General features: G+C 37.9%; 1 protein-coding gene across 3 annotated transcripts in view; it reads right to left on the reverse strand.

Moving 5' to 3' along the window:
- Positions 1–923: 923 nt before the first annotated feature.
- The window catches only part of Oatp74D (Organic anion transporting polypeptide 74D), a 73,370-nt gene continuing 57,095 nt past the window's right edge, over positions 924–17,198 (reverse strand). For all 3 annotated transcript variants that reach the window (XM_019057585.2, XM_072299254.1, XM_072299265.1), the window contains 7 exons: positions 15,287–15,711; positions 14,489–14,822; positions 13,200–13,266; positions 11,597–11,747; positions 10,802–11,042; positions 9,707–9,835; positions 924–7,377 (listed from right to left, as the gene is read on the reverse strand). In XM_019057585.2, the coding sequence (XP_018913130.2) occupies positions 7,223–7,377; positions 9,707–9,835; positions 10,802–11,042; positions 11,597–11,747; positions 13,200–13,266; positions 14,489–14,822; positions 15,287–15,711 (1,502 nt within the window). In that variant the 3' untranslated portion in view covers positions 924–7,222. The remainder of the gene's footprint in view (positions 7,378–9,706; positions 9,836–10,801; positions 11,043–11,596; positions 11,748–13,199; positions 13,267–14,488; positions 14,823–15,286; positions 15,712–17,198) is intronic.

The raw sequence follows: 17,198 nt of genomic DNA on the forward strand, positions 1-17,198 counted from the left end.
CGTAAAACTTCGTGAAAATATCAACAATAGGATAACTTTTGAGTACTCTGGGATTACAAGGTATGATGCGCCTTCACTTAAGCACGTATGCAATTTGTGAGCCTCTTCTGTTCTGGCTATCTCGTCTCGGTAATCGAACGCAAGGTATTGCGGCATATCTGCCTAGAAGTTTTAGCTGGTCGAAGCTAAGCGAACTAGGTATATTAGGGAATCAGTGGACTCTAACTTATATTAAGATAATTATTCAGCGATGTTAACCGGCAGGGTTTTGAAGCAGGATTGAATTTAGGTGAATAGTTATATACATTAAGGCGGCTCACAGTGGATCGAGTCAATTGGAGAGGTCGGACATGAAATTTTTTACCAAACTGTTAATTTTGTCACATTTTAAATTTTAAGGGGTGCATCAAGAAAGAAATTTCACGAAGAAACCAATAGAACCACTTTTTAAACGTCAAAGTTTTGTATGAACGGAGTTATGAGCTTTTAAAGTTTCCAACTTTTGTCCGACCTTTCCCATTGACTCGATCCACTGTGCGGAGTGTGCGGCTGCAGCCGGGTGGGGAAAAGGGGGCTTCTACTTGTTTAGCACGTTTCTTCATCTTGTTCTGAAGAGGGTGCTAGTCCTAGGTACGTCAATTCACCTAGTTGCCTTGGGCCCTTTTTTGGTGATAAATTCTTTATTTTCTTTTGGTATTATATTTTTTATTCACACCAATGAGTTTCGATTGTTAAAGCAATTTAGGGATATTCGGTAATTTCCGTGTGTTCGGTGTTTTCGGTAACTGCGGTACTTTCTATTATCAAAGAATCGTTCTTAGTCAATCGATAAACTAAACCAAACTCGATTCAAATGCCTTGAAGTGACGGCTCGGCGAAAAGTAGTCAGGAGGATTGAGGTCGATAGTAATATGAAGTCAATAAAGCTTTTTTATGGTAATATATTTAGTAACACTTGTTCCATTGATAGTTTCATTCTTGTCAAATAGATTTTGCGATTGAAAGATAATAAAAATAGGTAATATTTCCATAAAGTAGGTAAAGATAATGATAAAAATTAGAGTAATGAAAAAATTTATACAACAATAATGGTAATTGGTAACATCGAAATTTACAAAGTTTATGATACAAAATTATACATTTTTAACTTCAGCTTACCTAGGTCTTAGGTACACATTTTATTTCACTTGATTTTCTCAAGAATTCCTATTGTTCTACAAGTCATTGTAAAAAAATTCTACCTGAAGGAAACTTAGCAAAGAGATAAAAAACTGCCACGAAAAAGAGACAGTCAAATTGTTGCAACCAGCGGCTGGTAAAAAAAGTGGCAGCTACCATGCACTGCGAAAGTTACGACATCTGCAATAGATCACACAACTAACCCAGTGGTTACAATTATTACTATCATAGAAGTTGTTACAAACCCAGACAAGTCAAGAACTACTGTATTAGTTGCTGTAGCCACCGGAGTATTTGTGTAACCTACGACGATTGTTGTTATCGTAACTACCGCATGGCAGGTGCCGGATTTTGTACCGACCGCTAGTTGTGGTGACAATTGTTTTCCCGTGAGGGTATTTTCTCATACTTTGAAAACTTCAAGAACTTAACCTAATGAAACATAAGACCGTTATCGCGGTATCAGATAAATCAGAGACACAGATAAGCAGAGAATCATTACTTGTTCAATTTTTTAGTTTTTTCCCCAAAGATAATACACTACCTATTGCATTCTCCCATGGTGTCAGGACCCGGACCTGTGACCTCGCTAAGAGCATCTATCTCGGATCGTAGATCGCGAAATTATGTGCCATTAAAATTCACACACACCCTCACACACTCCATATCCGTGCGCCTTACACATACACACACCATTCACACATATTGGAGCAGAAAAACTGATCTTTCCCTGTCTGTAATTTTTAGAAGAAGCCATTCACTCTCGGGTTTTCCAAATAAAACTCCTCAAGTAATTTTTATTTCCAAACCTTTCTAAGTAAATAAAGAAAAAGGTCTAATGGCAAAGGCTGAAGCATACATACTAAAAACAAGGAGGAGGAAAAATTAAGTCATGATATATGAGAAAAACATTTCCCAGTTATACGTATTTTTTTTTTAATGATGTTATGAGTGATCAGTCCCAAACTTGTGCCGGTATTTCCTCTCACCATTAGATCCTTTTTACATCCCACTCCAAAATGCCGACTTTTGTTGTCCATTTGAGAGGGAAAATGAAACACATAAACCCAGGATTTTTAATGTGTTTGCATTGGCTGAATGAAAGGCACCGTCTTTTTTGAACAGCTTGCTCGATTGTTTGACTTAAACATATTCATTACTCTTTTGGGGAGAAAACACACAATTTACAGGGGCGTCAATTTGCTAGTCAGTGTTTTAACACAATCAATAATTCTGATTAAAAAAACAACGAAAGTTTTATAAAAATTACTTCGAAATAAATTTGTAAAATACGTTAAAAATTAAATAAATATCTTTAGATTCACTATGGTAAGGCTAAATTGTAGACGTACAAAATTGAAAACAGGCTACTAAAAATACATAAAAGATAAATAATTTTCATCTACCTGATGCATCAGTAGAATTATCCATTTAATATCACAGTAAATTGAGAACACCAAATGCTTGAAAGGCTGTTTTTTGAAGGGCCCCAAAAATTTATGAGACAGATATAGCGCATTTTCAGGCATAGAGGATGAGTTTAAATTTCAAAATCTAACAGATAACTTTAAATTAGATAAAGTTTTCATTGGAACAAAGCTGCTTTTATTAAATTCAAGAGATTATTTATCTACGCACGCATTAGCACCTGTTCAGTTGAATAGAAGATGTAGATTTTGAAGTGATGAGCTTACTAGATGTAACCTTTGAGCGCTCAGTTTTTGGGACGGCCGATAAGTATGACAAAAAGAGAAGCTCAAACCTGTAATTTTTGGACCTAATTTATGGAGAGCAGAAAAATGGATGATTTTCTTGCTGTCCGAAAGAGCCAGCCTCATTGGAATTACTGGAGTTTTCATTCGATGCAAAGGTGCAAAGAGGGTAAATTTAACTTTCAGGCTCTACGGCAAATCGAAAAACATACGTAAAAGCTAACCTCAAAAAGGCTTGCTGAAAAATAGTAAAAGAGCTCATAATTGTTTAAAAACTGTTAAAATTTTTCTTGCAGTTTGATGCATAAGATTTCAGTTGCCGTTCCAGTTTTTCTGATCTTCACTTAAATGAGACTTGTTTTTAAAAAACATTTACCTATGCTTATAGACTATAATCTTAGAGGATTACGAATTAAAAAATTAAAATATAAATGCACCATCTCTTTAGAGCTGATTTTTATTCAAGAAATACCTACTAATATCTCATGATATTATTTTGGTGACATAGCTTTCAAAAATTAAAGCAAAAATGATTTACAAAACTAAATCGACGATAATTCACAGCGAAGGAGACAAAATTGAACAGTAAAATGTAAAATCAGTCAAAGATAGAGTCGATAATTGACGATTTTTGCATACGTTAGAAAAATAGCAATCAACGCAAAATTCGGACATGAATTTATAGATGTGTGCTAATTATATATGCTCCATTGATGGAACTGAATGCCTTGAGATAATCATTAAAAAGCCCCGATAAAAAATGAATATGATTTGCTGCTTCAATTTTAATTTTCTTTAAGGAGAGAAGATACGACGAACCAATTATGCGTTCAGGCCATAAAATCAAGTTTCTATTAATTTACAGGCTTCAAAGGCATTTGCACCCATGCTTAATTGAACATGCTGCAAAGAGATGAGCTGTGCACAGAGACAAATGTAAAGCACCCTATGCTCTAGATTCTTTTAGGTACACATTGTAGGAAAAAAAGGGTAGGGGGTGATTTTGGAGCACTACCTAATACAGGGAAATGTATAAAATTTTATGGATTTTTATCTAAAGATTGAGAAAGAAATACTCGTACCTACTCAATGGCACTTAAACGGCTTAGGTAAACTAAACAGTTATTAGCATAAATGAAGTTATGTTCAGAGTTACAAAAATACAATTATGTGATGATTTGGAGACTTTCAAGATTCTTATAGTTGTACTTAAGATAGGGCCAGTAGGCTATTGGTACTTATAATCAATTTCTTCATTAACAAAAATAAAAAAATATTTGTCTTATTTATATTGGACTCTTTGAATTCAATGTGAAAGATGTATAATTTAAAGAAAAATATTCACGAATACGGATGAAATTCATGGCGATAATTATAATGCTGGTGATGTGACAACGTGTTTCCTGAGAGTTACCTTAATTTGTTGGTTTATCAATGAGCTTAATTAGGTATTATCTACTTAATTTTTAGTGATGCTTAGTTTTTAGAAGTTTCTGCAGTGAAAGAAAGTAGAAAATAATATTTTGCAAACGCAGAGATCTTTTACTTACAAATCTTTGTAATAAATTACACCGCCTTTTTACGACAAAAAAATCCTTTTTCGGAAATTTGATGCTGAGAGGTGCCCGCCCCCCGCCCCCCTGTAATCAAACATTCATTTTTCGTTGCTACATACACAATCCAAACAACAAGTAATTAAATATGAGCATGCAGGAAGAATTAGTAAGGCTCTTTCTTTGAGATAGGTACCTGATACCTGAGTCGATGAATAAATCATGATGCTTGAATGGTTTTAGAACATACATGCAAAGGGCGGGGCTAATCTTGAAATTAATTTACAGTAAGAAAATGACAGTGTAGAACATTCTTTTGATTTATTCTAAAAACCATCTCCCTCAGACTAATTAAGTTGGTATTTTTAGAAAATGTCTAAAAAAGTAATCTTTGGATGGTTAAAATGCAGGGGATCAACAAAAGAGCAATACAGAGTCGGTTGAGGTAGAAAACTGGTGTAGAGTAAAAATCCTTATAAATACCCTTTGAAAATCACAAGTCAAAGAGGTGCATGGAAGTTGAATGTAACATTATAGTTTTAGGGAAGGGCATCACTGGGGCACAGTGAAGAAATAAATGTTGGTGCACTAATGTTTTAAGCGAGGAATGCGGATTTACATGACTTGTTAGACCTTCAGTGGTCCTCCATCTTGTGACGATCACTCGATCATTCGTAAATTTTGTCATGGTAAGAGTTTGTATCTCTTTAGGTAAATTTTCTCAGACTGTCTCATTTCCGTTTTTATTTAATGTTGGACCTATTTTTAGGGAAAATCTACTTAAAACTGACGAAAGAGCATGTTTTTAGGTGTATTATTCCTCTGTAACAAATTTTCTTTTGCCATAGAACTCAATAAGACTTTAACATTGAGTGCCCTGGTGTACCACACCAAGGTACATTTGACCGTAGGATTTATTAATCGTCATTGTAAAGGCAAGAGAAAGGTGGAACTGGGTTCGATAGAGTGCAAAAGGTGAACTGGTACTTTCCCCGGTATCTATGAAGCCCCAGGGTCGCCGATGACAATGCCGCGGCGCCATGGGCGTAATGATTTTTTTATCATTTTGATTTTTCCAAATTTTCCTATCATTGACAGGCTAGTCAAAACATATGCGTGCACATTTTAGGCACAAATAAATATTCTTGTTAAAGAACTTCCAAAAATCTCCTCAGAGGGATCAAAAAATTGAAATGAAAAATTATTTTACACTGTGCCCCAGTCTTCCTCACATGAAAGCACTTTCCAAGTGTGATTTTCTCTTTTCAATAGATGAGACTAAAACAAATCATAAATTTGCCGGATCACGACCACTACTCAGGTTCATTTCAACAATTTTTAAGATTATACAGTTCTCCTTCCTATGGATCCATCACAGATTGTTTCTAGGCTTGGATAAAATTTCAACTAAAATGATAAATAAAATTAACAAAATTTAAAAAGATTAAAATTTAAGTGAGATAGACTTAACAAAAAACTGAGCAACAAATAGGCCTCTACGTTTCAATCATCAATAGTAACTAATTCTTCCTTCGTATGTTGGAACTAACAAAAATTGTCAAACAAGATGTAAAATTACATGAGCAGAAGAGTCTTGGTTATCCGCGGTTCAAACCGGAGCTACCGATGATCGAAAATCGCGGCTAATTCGAGGATAAGCTCTTTGGTCAGGAAAAATGACCAAGAAGGCTATAGTTGAAAATACTCTATTTAAATTCTCGTCAAATATTAGAAAGAAATGTTATAGTTAGTTCTAAATTAATACATTTTAACTTAGAAGACCCTCAAATTTCCTTCCACTTCATGAAAAAAGCAACTGAAAAGAAAACTCGCGGTATTCGGAACGCGGATAATCGAGACTCTACGTACATACTGCCCTAAATTTGGCAATTTTTTTTCAATGTGAGGGTTTTCGTATAACTCTCGTATCGTCATTACCTTTTTTTAACACATGTCTGTACTCTAAAATTCTCCCCGCACTATTTTTATTACTCGTACTAAAAAATGAAAACAAAGAATCGTTGCATTTATTTTTTCAACTGCACTTTATCATAAGGAAAACCATCGACTTATTTCGTGTGAAAAATATTTTCCGAAGATGTGAATTTGCTTATTCTTCCAAGATTGAAAGTATTAACGTGTGAAATGATCTTTGTTGGCAGGGGTATATCACTTACATTATTACGAAGTAAACAGATCTAAAAGAGCAAAACTCCAACAAACCATCTTGAACTCACTTGCGCTGAAGAGGTTTACGCGTGAATTTCGAGAGAAAATTAACAATTGATGGTATTTTCTAACAACATTTGAAATTGTTGATAAATAATAAAAACTATCGATAAATGTCAGCCTTGCTGAATGTTAACGCAGTAAAATTGTCAGTATCTGGTACCTACATTTTTTTCACTGAATAAGGTGAATAAAATAACAATAAATAAATAAAAAATAAATAAAATACATAACATTTAGGTTAAACATTTAAATATGGCTCGAAATAAATTACGACAAGAAATAACAATAAAATGCTGAAACTTCATTTCTGCATTGATCATAATGCAACAGGTGAAACTTGGACTAATCGGAACACAGAAAAAAAAAAATGAAACATTTTAAAAATCGTATAAAAGCTTCCTTAAAAACTTTTGTGACCGTTTAAAGTCGTGATGTCATGAGAATACAGTAAAATACTAGACATTATGTACATTAAAATGTTTGAGTTTGGAGAAATAGAACAGTTTTTAAATGAAGCAGCGATGCAAAATTTCACTTCACCTCTTTTTACACACTAGTTTCTGATTTTTCTGGTTTTTCATTTATAGGACTCAATTCTTCGGGGGCGGGAGTTTGTTCATCTGCAAAATTTATGCTGCCAGCCTTGAACCAAACTATTAAATCCACAAAAAATGCTAGTAACATAATTCCACCAGTGGTACCTGAAACATAAAAAAATAATATTAAATTGATGAATCCATTGTCCCGAGTAATCGCGTTTTTTGCCGATCGCAGTATGACATGCGAGGTACAAAGGCTTGCCCCTAAAGATCTCATAATGTCTCCATGGACACAACGGGTCAGTTGCACTGGTCACAGAATCTTGTTTTAATGCTTGATTCTTGTAGATTAGCTAAAAAAAATAATATCCGTCCAAACAGAAACTTTCCCCGTTTAATATTAACCGAGATATCGCACTTAGAAAAGTCGAGTTATGGACGTCATTCATCGCGGTAGTGACACCCTCGGTTTCTTCCACCTTGCTTTCATTCAGTGTGACACACATTTGCACTAGTTACTCAGCGTGAAACTTAGAGTACCTGCATACGGGAGAGTATTGCCATCTCTATCCTTTTACTACAGAAAAAGTGTGCCGCTCTCTGATTGGTCGGCTATCATTGAGCCCCAAAGTTGGCCCAACGTAAACAAACCCCAGTCTCTCCGCTCCTAGTTTTGCCCAATGTAAACAGAAAAGATGACGACGAAGTTCTACGAAGTTCTAGACGTGATTTTGGATGTGATAGAAATTTTTTGACAGTCAACCTCTGAATTGAGTTCAGATCGACCTGCTTTAATGGATATTTTTGCCGAAAATTAACCTTTGAGTGTGATTATCATTCATTTCTCGGCCGATAATACGTATTCCTCTGCACTGGAAAAAAACACATCGGATCTAGAGTCCAGACTCTTGAAAACATTGACAAGAAAAAATTCTCTTGATTCAATCAGATTTTTGCTTAAATCAAAAAAGAAATCCGCTCAAATTAAGAGGCTCGGTCCATGATTTAAGCTAAAACCGATTGAATCAAGGGTATTTTTTCTTGTCGATGTTTTTTAGAGTCCGGACTCTAGATCCAATGTGTTTTTTCTTCCAGTGTAGGTCGGGTTTGTTTATATTGGACCACTTTTGGAGCTCCACGATAGCCTAAAACTGAGAAACCAATCAAAGAGTGGCACAGAGATGGCAATAATCTCCCGTATACAGGTACTCTAGTGAAACTCGGATGAAAGCAATATGGAAGGAACCAAGGGTGTCACTACCGTGGTAGATAACGTCAAAAACCCGATTTTCCAAAGGGCGGAATCTCGGTTAATATTGAACGTAAAAAGATGCTGCTTGGATAGATATTATTATTTTCAGCTAATTTCCAAGACTCAAGCATCAAAACACGATTCTAAGACCAGCGCAACTGACCCATTTTTGCGTCGATACACGTGATTGACACACTGCAAATTACGTTTTTCGCGAATCGACGACGTTACAGGCAAAGCAGAAATTCGTGTCGTTTAATATGTGAACATTTGCCTACGGGCACAACGCAACATTTTCCGCAATTTTACGTGATTAGCACAGTTTTCCAAAAACTTATGCATAAATCCTTTCCCCTTCGCAACATTGCCACATTCGCAGCTTAACGAGTGACACTCATTGCGAAACGCCTTTTTCGCTGATCGAAGTTACAGGCAAAGAACAAATGAGGGGCTTGGAGGATAAGGCGCATAAGTGCAGTTTTTGCTATTTCGAGAGATTTTTGAAGTTTCGAAATTGGATGGATCCTTATAGCGGGAAGAAAGTTCAAACTGACCTTTTGATGCTTAAAAATTGGAATAAGGGAGCGAATTTTTCCCAGAATATGCATTAAGACTAGTTTTACTTTAAATAATTAATATCTGAGTTTTTTCAAAAACTGCACTCATGCGCTTTATCTTTCAAGTCCCTCAAATGTGTGCCACAAAAGATCTAAAAATCTCTGGTGTGGTTCAGCGTGAGCAAGTTTTTAAATAATAAGAGCTCCGTGCGTCAAGCAAATCGTATTTGGCGGTGCGCCTACTTTTCTGCGCTGCGTTAAAGTCTCTGGAGTGATACCCGCACTTTGCCGTCTGGGCAATCTATCGGTTGGTTCAGCATGATCAAATTTTTAAACGGAATCTTAGAAGCGTCTTTTCTGCGGCGTCTGGACCGATGAATCTTTCAAACAATTTTACCAAACTGGCATCTAGTCGATCGCAAAGATTGGCAAATCTAAGGCTTAGAAACGGCTGCGTTTACAGGTGTTGAACCCACAGATCGGAATTTTTTCACTGCACGCAACACGTATTTAATGCCTTATATAATACGATACATTTACTTATTACATAAACTGACAACCATGTGGTATTTACGCCAACAACTTTTTGACCTTACGTTTCCACAATTTCACACGAACTAAGATCAAATTTTGTATACCTACTTGTCACTAGAGGTACTGAAAATGTATTTTATGCACATACCGTGGTAAAACCTGCGGAAAACTTTGGCATCATACAGACTACATGCTCCTTTTTTGCCGCAAGCCATATCCCAAACTAAACATGCTGAGTCAACAACTGCTCCATATACTACAGGACATGGCACGTTTCCTGAGGCAATAGAATAATGGATTAAATAGGCTGATAACAAAAGAAAAAGAAGAAGAAAAAAAACGGTAGGTTCCAACACACACTCCTATTCCCCTTTAAATTTTTTCTTAACTGAGCTCTTGATACCAAACTTGTGGGATGTTTCTAGGTCAAAGAGGACTACTTTTTGTCATACTCAAAATGTTTTGAGGCAATCCTCCAAGGAGGAAACCCCAACCTATTTTTCAAAAAAAAACTTCCCTCTTAGGATTGAGTGCCTGAATAGGAATAAAAAACAAAATTTTCAATGCGCAAGTCGCAGGACTATCTTTGTTTTTTTTTTCAAAATGGCGGCCAAAGAATGGCAGGAAGTTGGCATTTTTGTTATTTGCCCCATATTAAACCAAGGATCTGATGGTTTTAAAAACGAAATTGGGTTAGAAACTTCAAATTACATATTTTCTTTGAAATGCCGGCGAATTGGTATTTTGGATGCTAGATGATGGACGAAGTCGTTATCCTGAGGTTTTGGAGAGGAAAGGACAAATTGAGTTTTGTTTTTACGGGATCTTTAAAATGCAATAGCATGAGTTAAAAACTAGCGAAAAAAGCTGAGGATTCAATCTAGAGTCCTATGCAAAGTGCATGTCGATAGATGTCACTGTTTACGAATGAAAAGGAAGTGGGTGGTGCTTTTTTGACACCCTTCATAGATCAGCTTTTTTTTTTTAATTTTGTTTTGGTTTCTCAAATTAATAAGATAAAATACTAGTATTCTAGTCGATAAGATTATATCTTAGCGTACTTTCTTCAAAAGTACGCTAAGATATAACCTACATCAGGCACATAAACTGAAGAGAAATGACTCTTTTTGGTTTAGTATAGTTGGTTATTCTCGATGAGATCTATAGAATAGTCGTCTCCCCATCAATGATAATGACATTGACTCCGTTTTTAAGTTTTTAATGAATTGCAAAGAAATCTTACCGAAAAGCCCAATGGCAAACTGAATAAGTCCTAATGCCATTGCCTTGTCTCTGGGATCCACACATCGCAAAATGAGTAACATACTGCCAACTTCAGAGGTGGAGTGAACAAACACGAATAGGGAAAATAGGATTATGTACCACTTAAAATTTCCACAGTCAGAGTGGCAATAGCCCGGTGATGCAACAGTGAAAGATTCCATGGAGTTGTTACTGCTTTTTATGCAAGTGCAATCCTTAAACTGAAAAATGAAAAACGAAAAATAACAAAATTAGACTTCTAAAAGCAAAAACTACCTCAGCAGAGGAGTATAGATCAGGGTATAGGATGGAGCAGGCATACGAGTACAAACAAGAACACTATACCGCTTTCTGACTCGTCTGCGAGGTTTTGAGCTTCTTGCTTTAAATTAATTAATTTTGCTCCCGGAGTCAATTAAGTCATACAGTACCAATCAATGTAAGGAGAACAGGTATATTGTCATTTCAATCATATTATACATATCGACGGTGTAAGTCGGCAATCACAAAACTCGGTTTGCGACGTCGCAGACTTCCTGCCATACTTTATTTTTCAAACAGAAAAGTACTCAACGGAAATTTTTTAGAACTGCCGTGATTTTTCCTCTCTGTGCGAAAAAAATTCTGCAAAAACTTCAAGGAATGATGTCAATTTGTTCTCCTTTAAAAAAATATAATATAGAGGCGGAGATTCTCAAACATCGCCAACGAGATACGTTGTTGAGCATGACGTTTTTCTCGTAAGTGAAATTCAAAGTCAAGTTCAAGTGTATACCTCGACAACTTTGCCGTCAACAACAGTGCTGTTATGGCAGCCCGCAAAGCAAGGAGAATAATATGTTCGGCCGTCCATCCCACAGACAGGATTGAACTTCCCTTCATCACAAGCGCATGGCGTATCACACTGTGGCGTGAATCGTGGTAACCTGCAAGAATAGAGAATACAAGATTTAACTTAAACACTTGATGATGGACAAAAGGAGACTTAAGCTCACGTGTTTGGATCGATACCTAGTTCTGATATTCGGTGCAGAAATTTTGATCCCGTAAGAATAGTGTGAATCTTATATGGTAAAAAGAAGTGTTTAAAAATGATGACTGTAAATACACCTCTTATTCGCTAAAGCTATTTAATACTTAAAATATAATATTTAATACTTATTTCCTCAAAAAAAGAAAGGGAAATAAAGAAATTATCGGACGAAGCAGTTTCAGTGCTGACGTGGATAGGGCCAAATTTACAGGGAGAGGAGCTACATGCCCAGATAAGACAGAAATATTTAGCCAATATTTAAACAATATTGTTTTGATATTCATGTAAACATTGGGCCAATATTGGTTTAATATTGAGCCATTGTTAAAAGTGCACACCATATTTTTTTTTGGCATAAATACTGTGCCAATACTTTAAAATACTGTGAAATACTGTGTCAATACTGTGAAAATATTGTTATAATATTTTGGGTAGACATATTATTTTTAAAAATACTAAATAAAGATTCTTTAAATCTTTTTTAAAAAAATAATTTTGATTAAAATATTATCAAAATATTGTCAGTATTGTGTAATAAATATTGCGACAATACTGACAATATCTGCCCAATATTGTAAAAATATTATGTCTTATCTGGGTGGATGGATCACAGCCAAGGGTGACACATTTTTGGAGGCGGTAAATTAAGGAAACGCGGTGGTGGGTTTCCGAGGATGACGGTTTTTGCTGTTATTTTTCTGCCTCTTAATCAAATCATCAAAGGTTATCAACATGGGGGACGTAATCATAAAACGCACTTTGACTATCCGTTCAACTGGCGAAACAGCACGGGGAAATGGATACAGACCAACGTGCTCCTAAGTCAAAAAATTGCCTACTCGTGAAAATTGAAGGCGTTTTGGCAAACTTGGTAACAGTATGATCTTGTTTTAGAGTATCAATTCTCGAGTAAATTGAATTCTTTGAAAGAGCACATTTTACCGCGCTTGAAAGGATTGTCGAAGAGCAGTAAAGTGCAGAAATTGACGTCATTTTCAATAAAACAACAGTACGTTAACCTCATCCTTAAACATGGAGCTTGAAGCTATCATAAAACATATTTTGACCTCCGTTCACTGGTGAAACAGCACGGCGAAAAGTAGGTATGATATAGGGTATATGGTCTTCAACATGATCTTTTGCATTCTATTTCAATATGACAGACGCATTGAAAGCTGATTTTCCTATAAGTTTTTCCCACATAGAAATACTGCGGATTCCACAGTACCTATTACGCGAATCTCGATAATATAAAATGAAAAAAAGAAACAGATTTAAACGTAAGACTTTTAAAGAAAAATTATAGGGATAGCCTTAGTATAATCTGATAAATACGAGAACTTACTTATCACCCTCCGTAAGTCCGGCAAAATCGTCCATGGGACATCCGACAAACATCAAAATCACCATACCTGAAAAAAGAAGCAATGATTCGAATTTCACAAAGGAGGCTATATACATGAGATGTGAAAAAGAGGGAGTTGAACTATATGGAGAATATTCTTCCCCTAATGAGAATGAACCTATATCATACGGAAAATTGTAATGCTATTCATGCACACATCGTATCAGCCTTACATTGGGTACAGATATGCTAATCCTACGCTCGCTACATAGAACCAGTGTGCATGTGCTGAAACCTTCTGTCAGAAATATGGTAGCTGCAGTGTTTGCTGGAACCTCTAATTAGATCGTTGAGACCCAAACTTGCATTGATTCAGCAATTTTATCGTTACTCTTAAAGCAAGTTAAACACCTTGAACGTACGGCATAAAAAGGGGAAAAATTGGGGCATAAGTAAATTTTAGGAAATTGCGTTGAATTGGATCGTGTTGACATCCAGCGCAGTCTAGTGGCCAAGTCGCGCACAGAGTCACGTCATTTAAATTTTAAGCGATGCCTCCTAACCTTCGGTAATGTCACCTAACCTCTAGGCGACGCCACCTAAATTATAGGTGATCATCTTTACCATGGTTTTGAATACTCCCAATGCATGCAAGCCGGTTTTGTCATAGAGTACGTTGAGTCGTGATGTAAATGGGAGAGCTGGCGCCATGCTCTGGTCGGCAAATTCCGAGCCCGGTGTGCGCATTTCGGTCACTTTTTCGATATATATTCGATCCAAAATGGCGATGTAGAAATACGTCCTCATTTCTATCCTCCTCGTTCACATCGGATGGCTCGGTCCCCATGTATCGCAAACAATCGATTATGTATCGAAAAAGTGACCCGGCATGACACAGGAGTCTCGGGACTCGGTATCTGGGAAAGGCCTAAAAGTGGCGCCAGCTCTCCCAATTACATTACGACTCTATGTACTATATGGCACTGGAAAAAAAAAAAAAAAAAAAAACACATCGGATCTAGAGTCCAGACCCTTGAAAACATTGACAAGAAAAAGGACTCTTGATTCAATCAGATTTAAGCTTAAATCAAAAGGAAATCCGCTCAAATTAAGAGCCTTGGTTCTTGATTTAAGCTTAAATCTGATTGAATCAAGAGTATTTTTTCTTGTCGATGTTTTTAAGAGTCTGGACTCTAGATCCAATGTGTTTTTTTTCCCAGTGGGGTTTTGTTTACATGAGAAGATAGGGGATGAAAACAGGGGATGAAACAAGGGTTGAGGGAACTCACCGCAGGCGTAGATGGCGGCGGCCAAGGCGATCCAGCCGGCGACGAACCTGGCGTTGGGCTTGACCCGGAGGATGAAGACGCCGGAGATGATGATGCCGATGCCCATGACGAGGATGCCGCCGATGCCGGAGACCATGGCCGCGTCGTGGGCCGTCAGCCGGAACTGGGACTCGAAGTACTTGGGCAGAAACGTGTAGAGCCCGGCGATGGGGAGCAAGTGGAGGACGCTACTCGCCGTCCTGAACATGAGGATGTCGTTGCGCAGCAGTCGCTTGATCGCCTTCGGGAAGTCGCGCAGCGAGGGGTTGCCCCTCTCGTCTGGGTCCTTCTTTATCTACATACAAGAAAGAACGTATGATGAGAATAGAATAACGCATGATGAGAAAAACGTTATGTATGCTCGTAAAAACTGCAGGAGAAATAGTGTAAAAGTGGGCGTGTTTCCTTTCGACAAAATGGAAAAGTGGAAATTTACATTAAATCTAAAGGAATTAAGCGCCAAAATGTACTAACTCGTGAGCATGTGATAAGAGCGTTATAGACAGGGCTCATAAGTTACAGAGTCCCCCTGTCGATCTCCTTGTCATGCTCGAGCTCGGTCGTCGCCGCTGACGTTATTGGCGCTTTACAATTCCCATCCATTCTTACAGCCCTCAACTAACGAGCAAACTCCTTCTTCCCCACCCGTCTCTGGTTCCTTTTAGCGTAAATACGTCCAAGTAATGCTTAAACCCTTTAGGGAGGTTTTCGAGACTAATCTAGGCTTAAGAATGAGGTATTTGAAATGGATTGCATTACCTCGGGGGCGACCGGGCGGCTGCCGTTGAGCCGTTTGGGGAAGGAGAACATGGCCGGCGAGAAGAGGAGAAGGAGCGTGGAGACAAGGACGAGGCCGAGCCACCAGGCGCCGACCCAGCGCGGATCCTTGGGGGTGATCCCCGGGTCCACGGAGAGGTCCACGTAGAGCCTCGTCGTGAGGGAGCCCAGGATGAAGCCCATGGCAGGCCCCAGGATCCTCACCCCGATCGTGATGGAGAAGTAGAGCGGTGACTCTCGGCTCGCCACGTTATCGTCGATGTATGGGATGCCCAGGGTGTAGACCGGTGTCTGGCCCATACCCACCCCGAGGAGACTCACGAAGAACACCACCAGAATGATGTTCGTGATGTCCGACTGGGCTCGCTGCTCCGCCTGGTAGTCCTTGTCCTCGCACTGTTCCGCCCCTAAAAAATTCATCCGTTTACAACTACTTAATAATAACAAGAGGCGTTGATGCGGTAGCCAAAACTTCGGCGAAGGATGAAAATTCATAGTTTTTCAAACATTTTCATTTATTTATACTTCAAAATTGTTCCGGAGCTTTTCGACGACTGAGCACCATTGAGAGGGACATAATTTGATTCAAGATAACGTAATAACAGTAGTGGTGTACTAACCAGTCTTTTCATCACATTAGTATCTTACAGTAGGTAGCTGAAATCAAATGAAAACAATTATAGCCAGTTCCTAGTTTTGACCAGCATATGTCAGCGCATTTGTCAGATCACTCAAAAATTTACACATTTATAGAAACTTGGACATTTAAATACTTCTCCTTGTTTTTCACGGCATCGACAATTTAAAATTTCTCTAATTCTTCGGGCATTTCCTCATCATAACACCGTTTTTTTTTCGATGAGCGATATCTCTATTAAAATTGAGTGTAGTTTGGCATTAGAGCAGATCATATCATATTTTACTTATACGTAGGAGTAAAAAGCATCAAAGCAGGGCCGGATTTACCTACTTGCCGCCCATGGGCCGCCTGTATTTTGCCGCCCCCTTCTCATTCGTATTGAAACATCAATAAAAACCATCAAGTGAACGTGCCAGCGGGGGAGCGGTGCATAAGACGCGTTTACTCGTGTTGAACACATGTTTTGGGAATGCCCTGTCAACACTACTAGCACAAGTTAAGTTTCGTAAACCTATCCCTGTATGGACAAGGCCTTCCATTCATAAGAAATGAACGAAAAAATTATGAAATAACAAAAATGAATGTGGTTTAATGATTTTAACTTTCGCCGCCGCGCCGCGCAGACCGTACCGTGTTTTGGCGCAATGCGTGAAGTCTTGTAGGCGCCATGCGTTTCACGCTCACCACACTGTGTTTGACGCAATGCGTGAAGTATTTATGCATTCTTGTAGGCGCTATCCGTTTCACGGTAACCGCAATGACCGCACTGTGTTTGATGCAATGCGTGAAGTATTCGTGCAGTCTTGTAGGCGCTAATATATGTTAAATGCTGATCGCCATGCCGAGGGTTTCTCCTTTTCATCTTAAGTCCTCGTCATCATTTCTCTCTAAGTCGCGCCGTTCCAGGCCAAATTGCGTGTTTGGTTTCTCTCTTAACTCGACTAATTCTCTTGTATCACTGTAAGACGACAAAATTAAAAATTACTATACTCTCAGGAAATAAGAGATTTTGTCGCCTTTTCTCGTTTGTAATTTTTTTTTCTCAATCCGATATTTTTTTACACCTATATTAAAAAAATTGCAAAATTTGCCGCCCTCTAGATTTGCCGCCATGGGCCGCGGCCCATGTGGCCACCCCCTTAATCCGGCCCTGCATCAAAGCACGATTCTGTAATTAGTGCAACTGACCCTGTTAAAATTTTGCAGGTATCATCAATATGTCAATTGAAACAGCTTCTTTACTCAAATTAGCGC

Source organism: Bemisia tabaci, chromosome 1 (genome assembly GCF_918797505.1).
Source record: "Bemisia tabaci chromosome 1, PGI_BMITA_v3".
NCBI lineage: Eukaryota > Metazoa > Arthropoda > Insecta > Hemiptera > Aleyrodidae > Bemisia > Bemisia tabaci.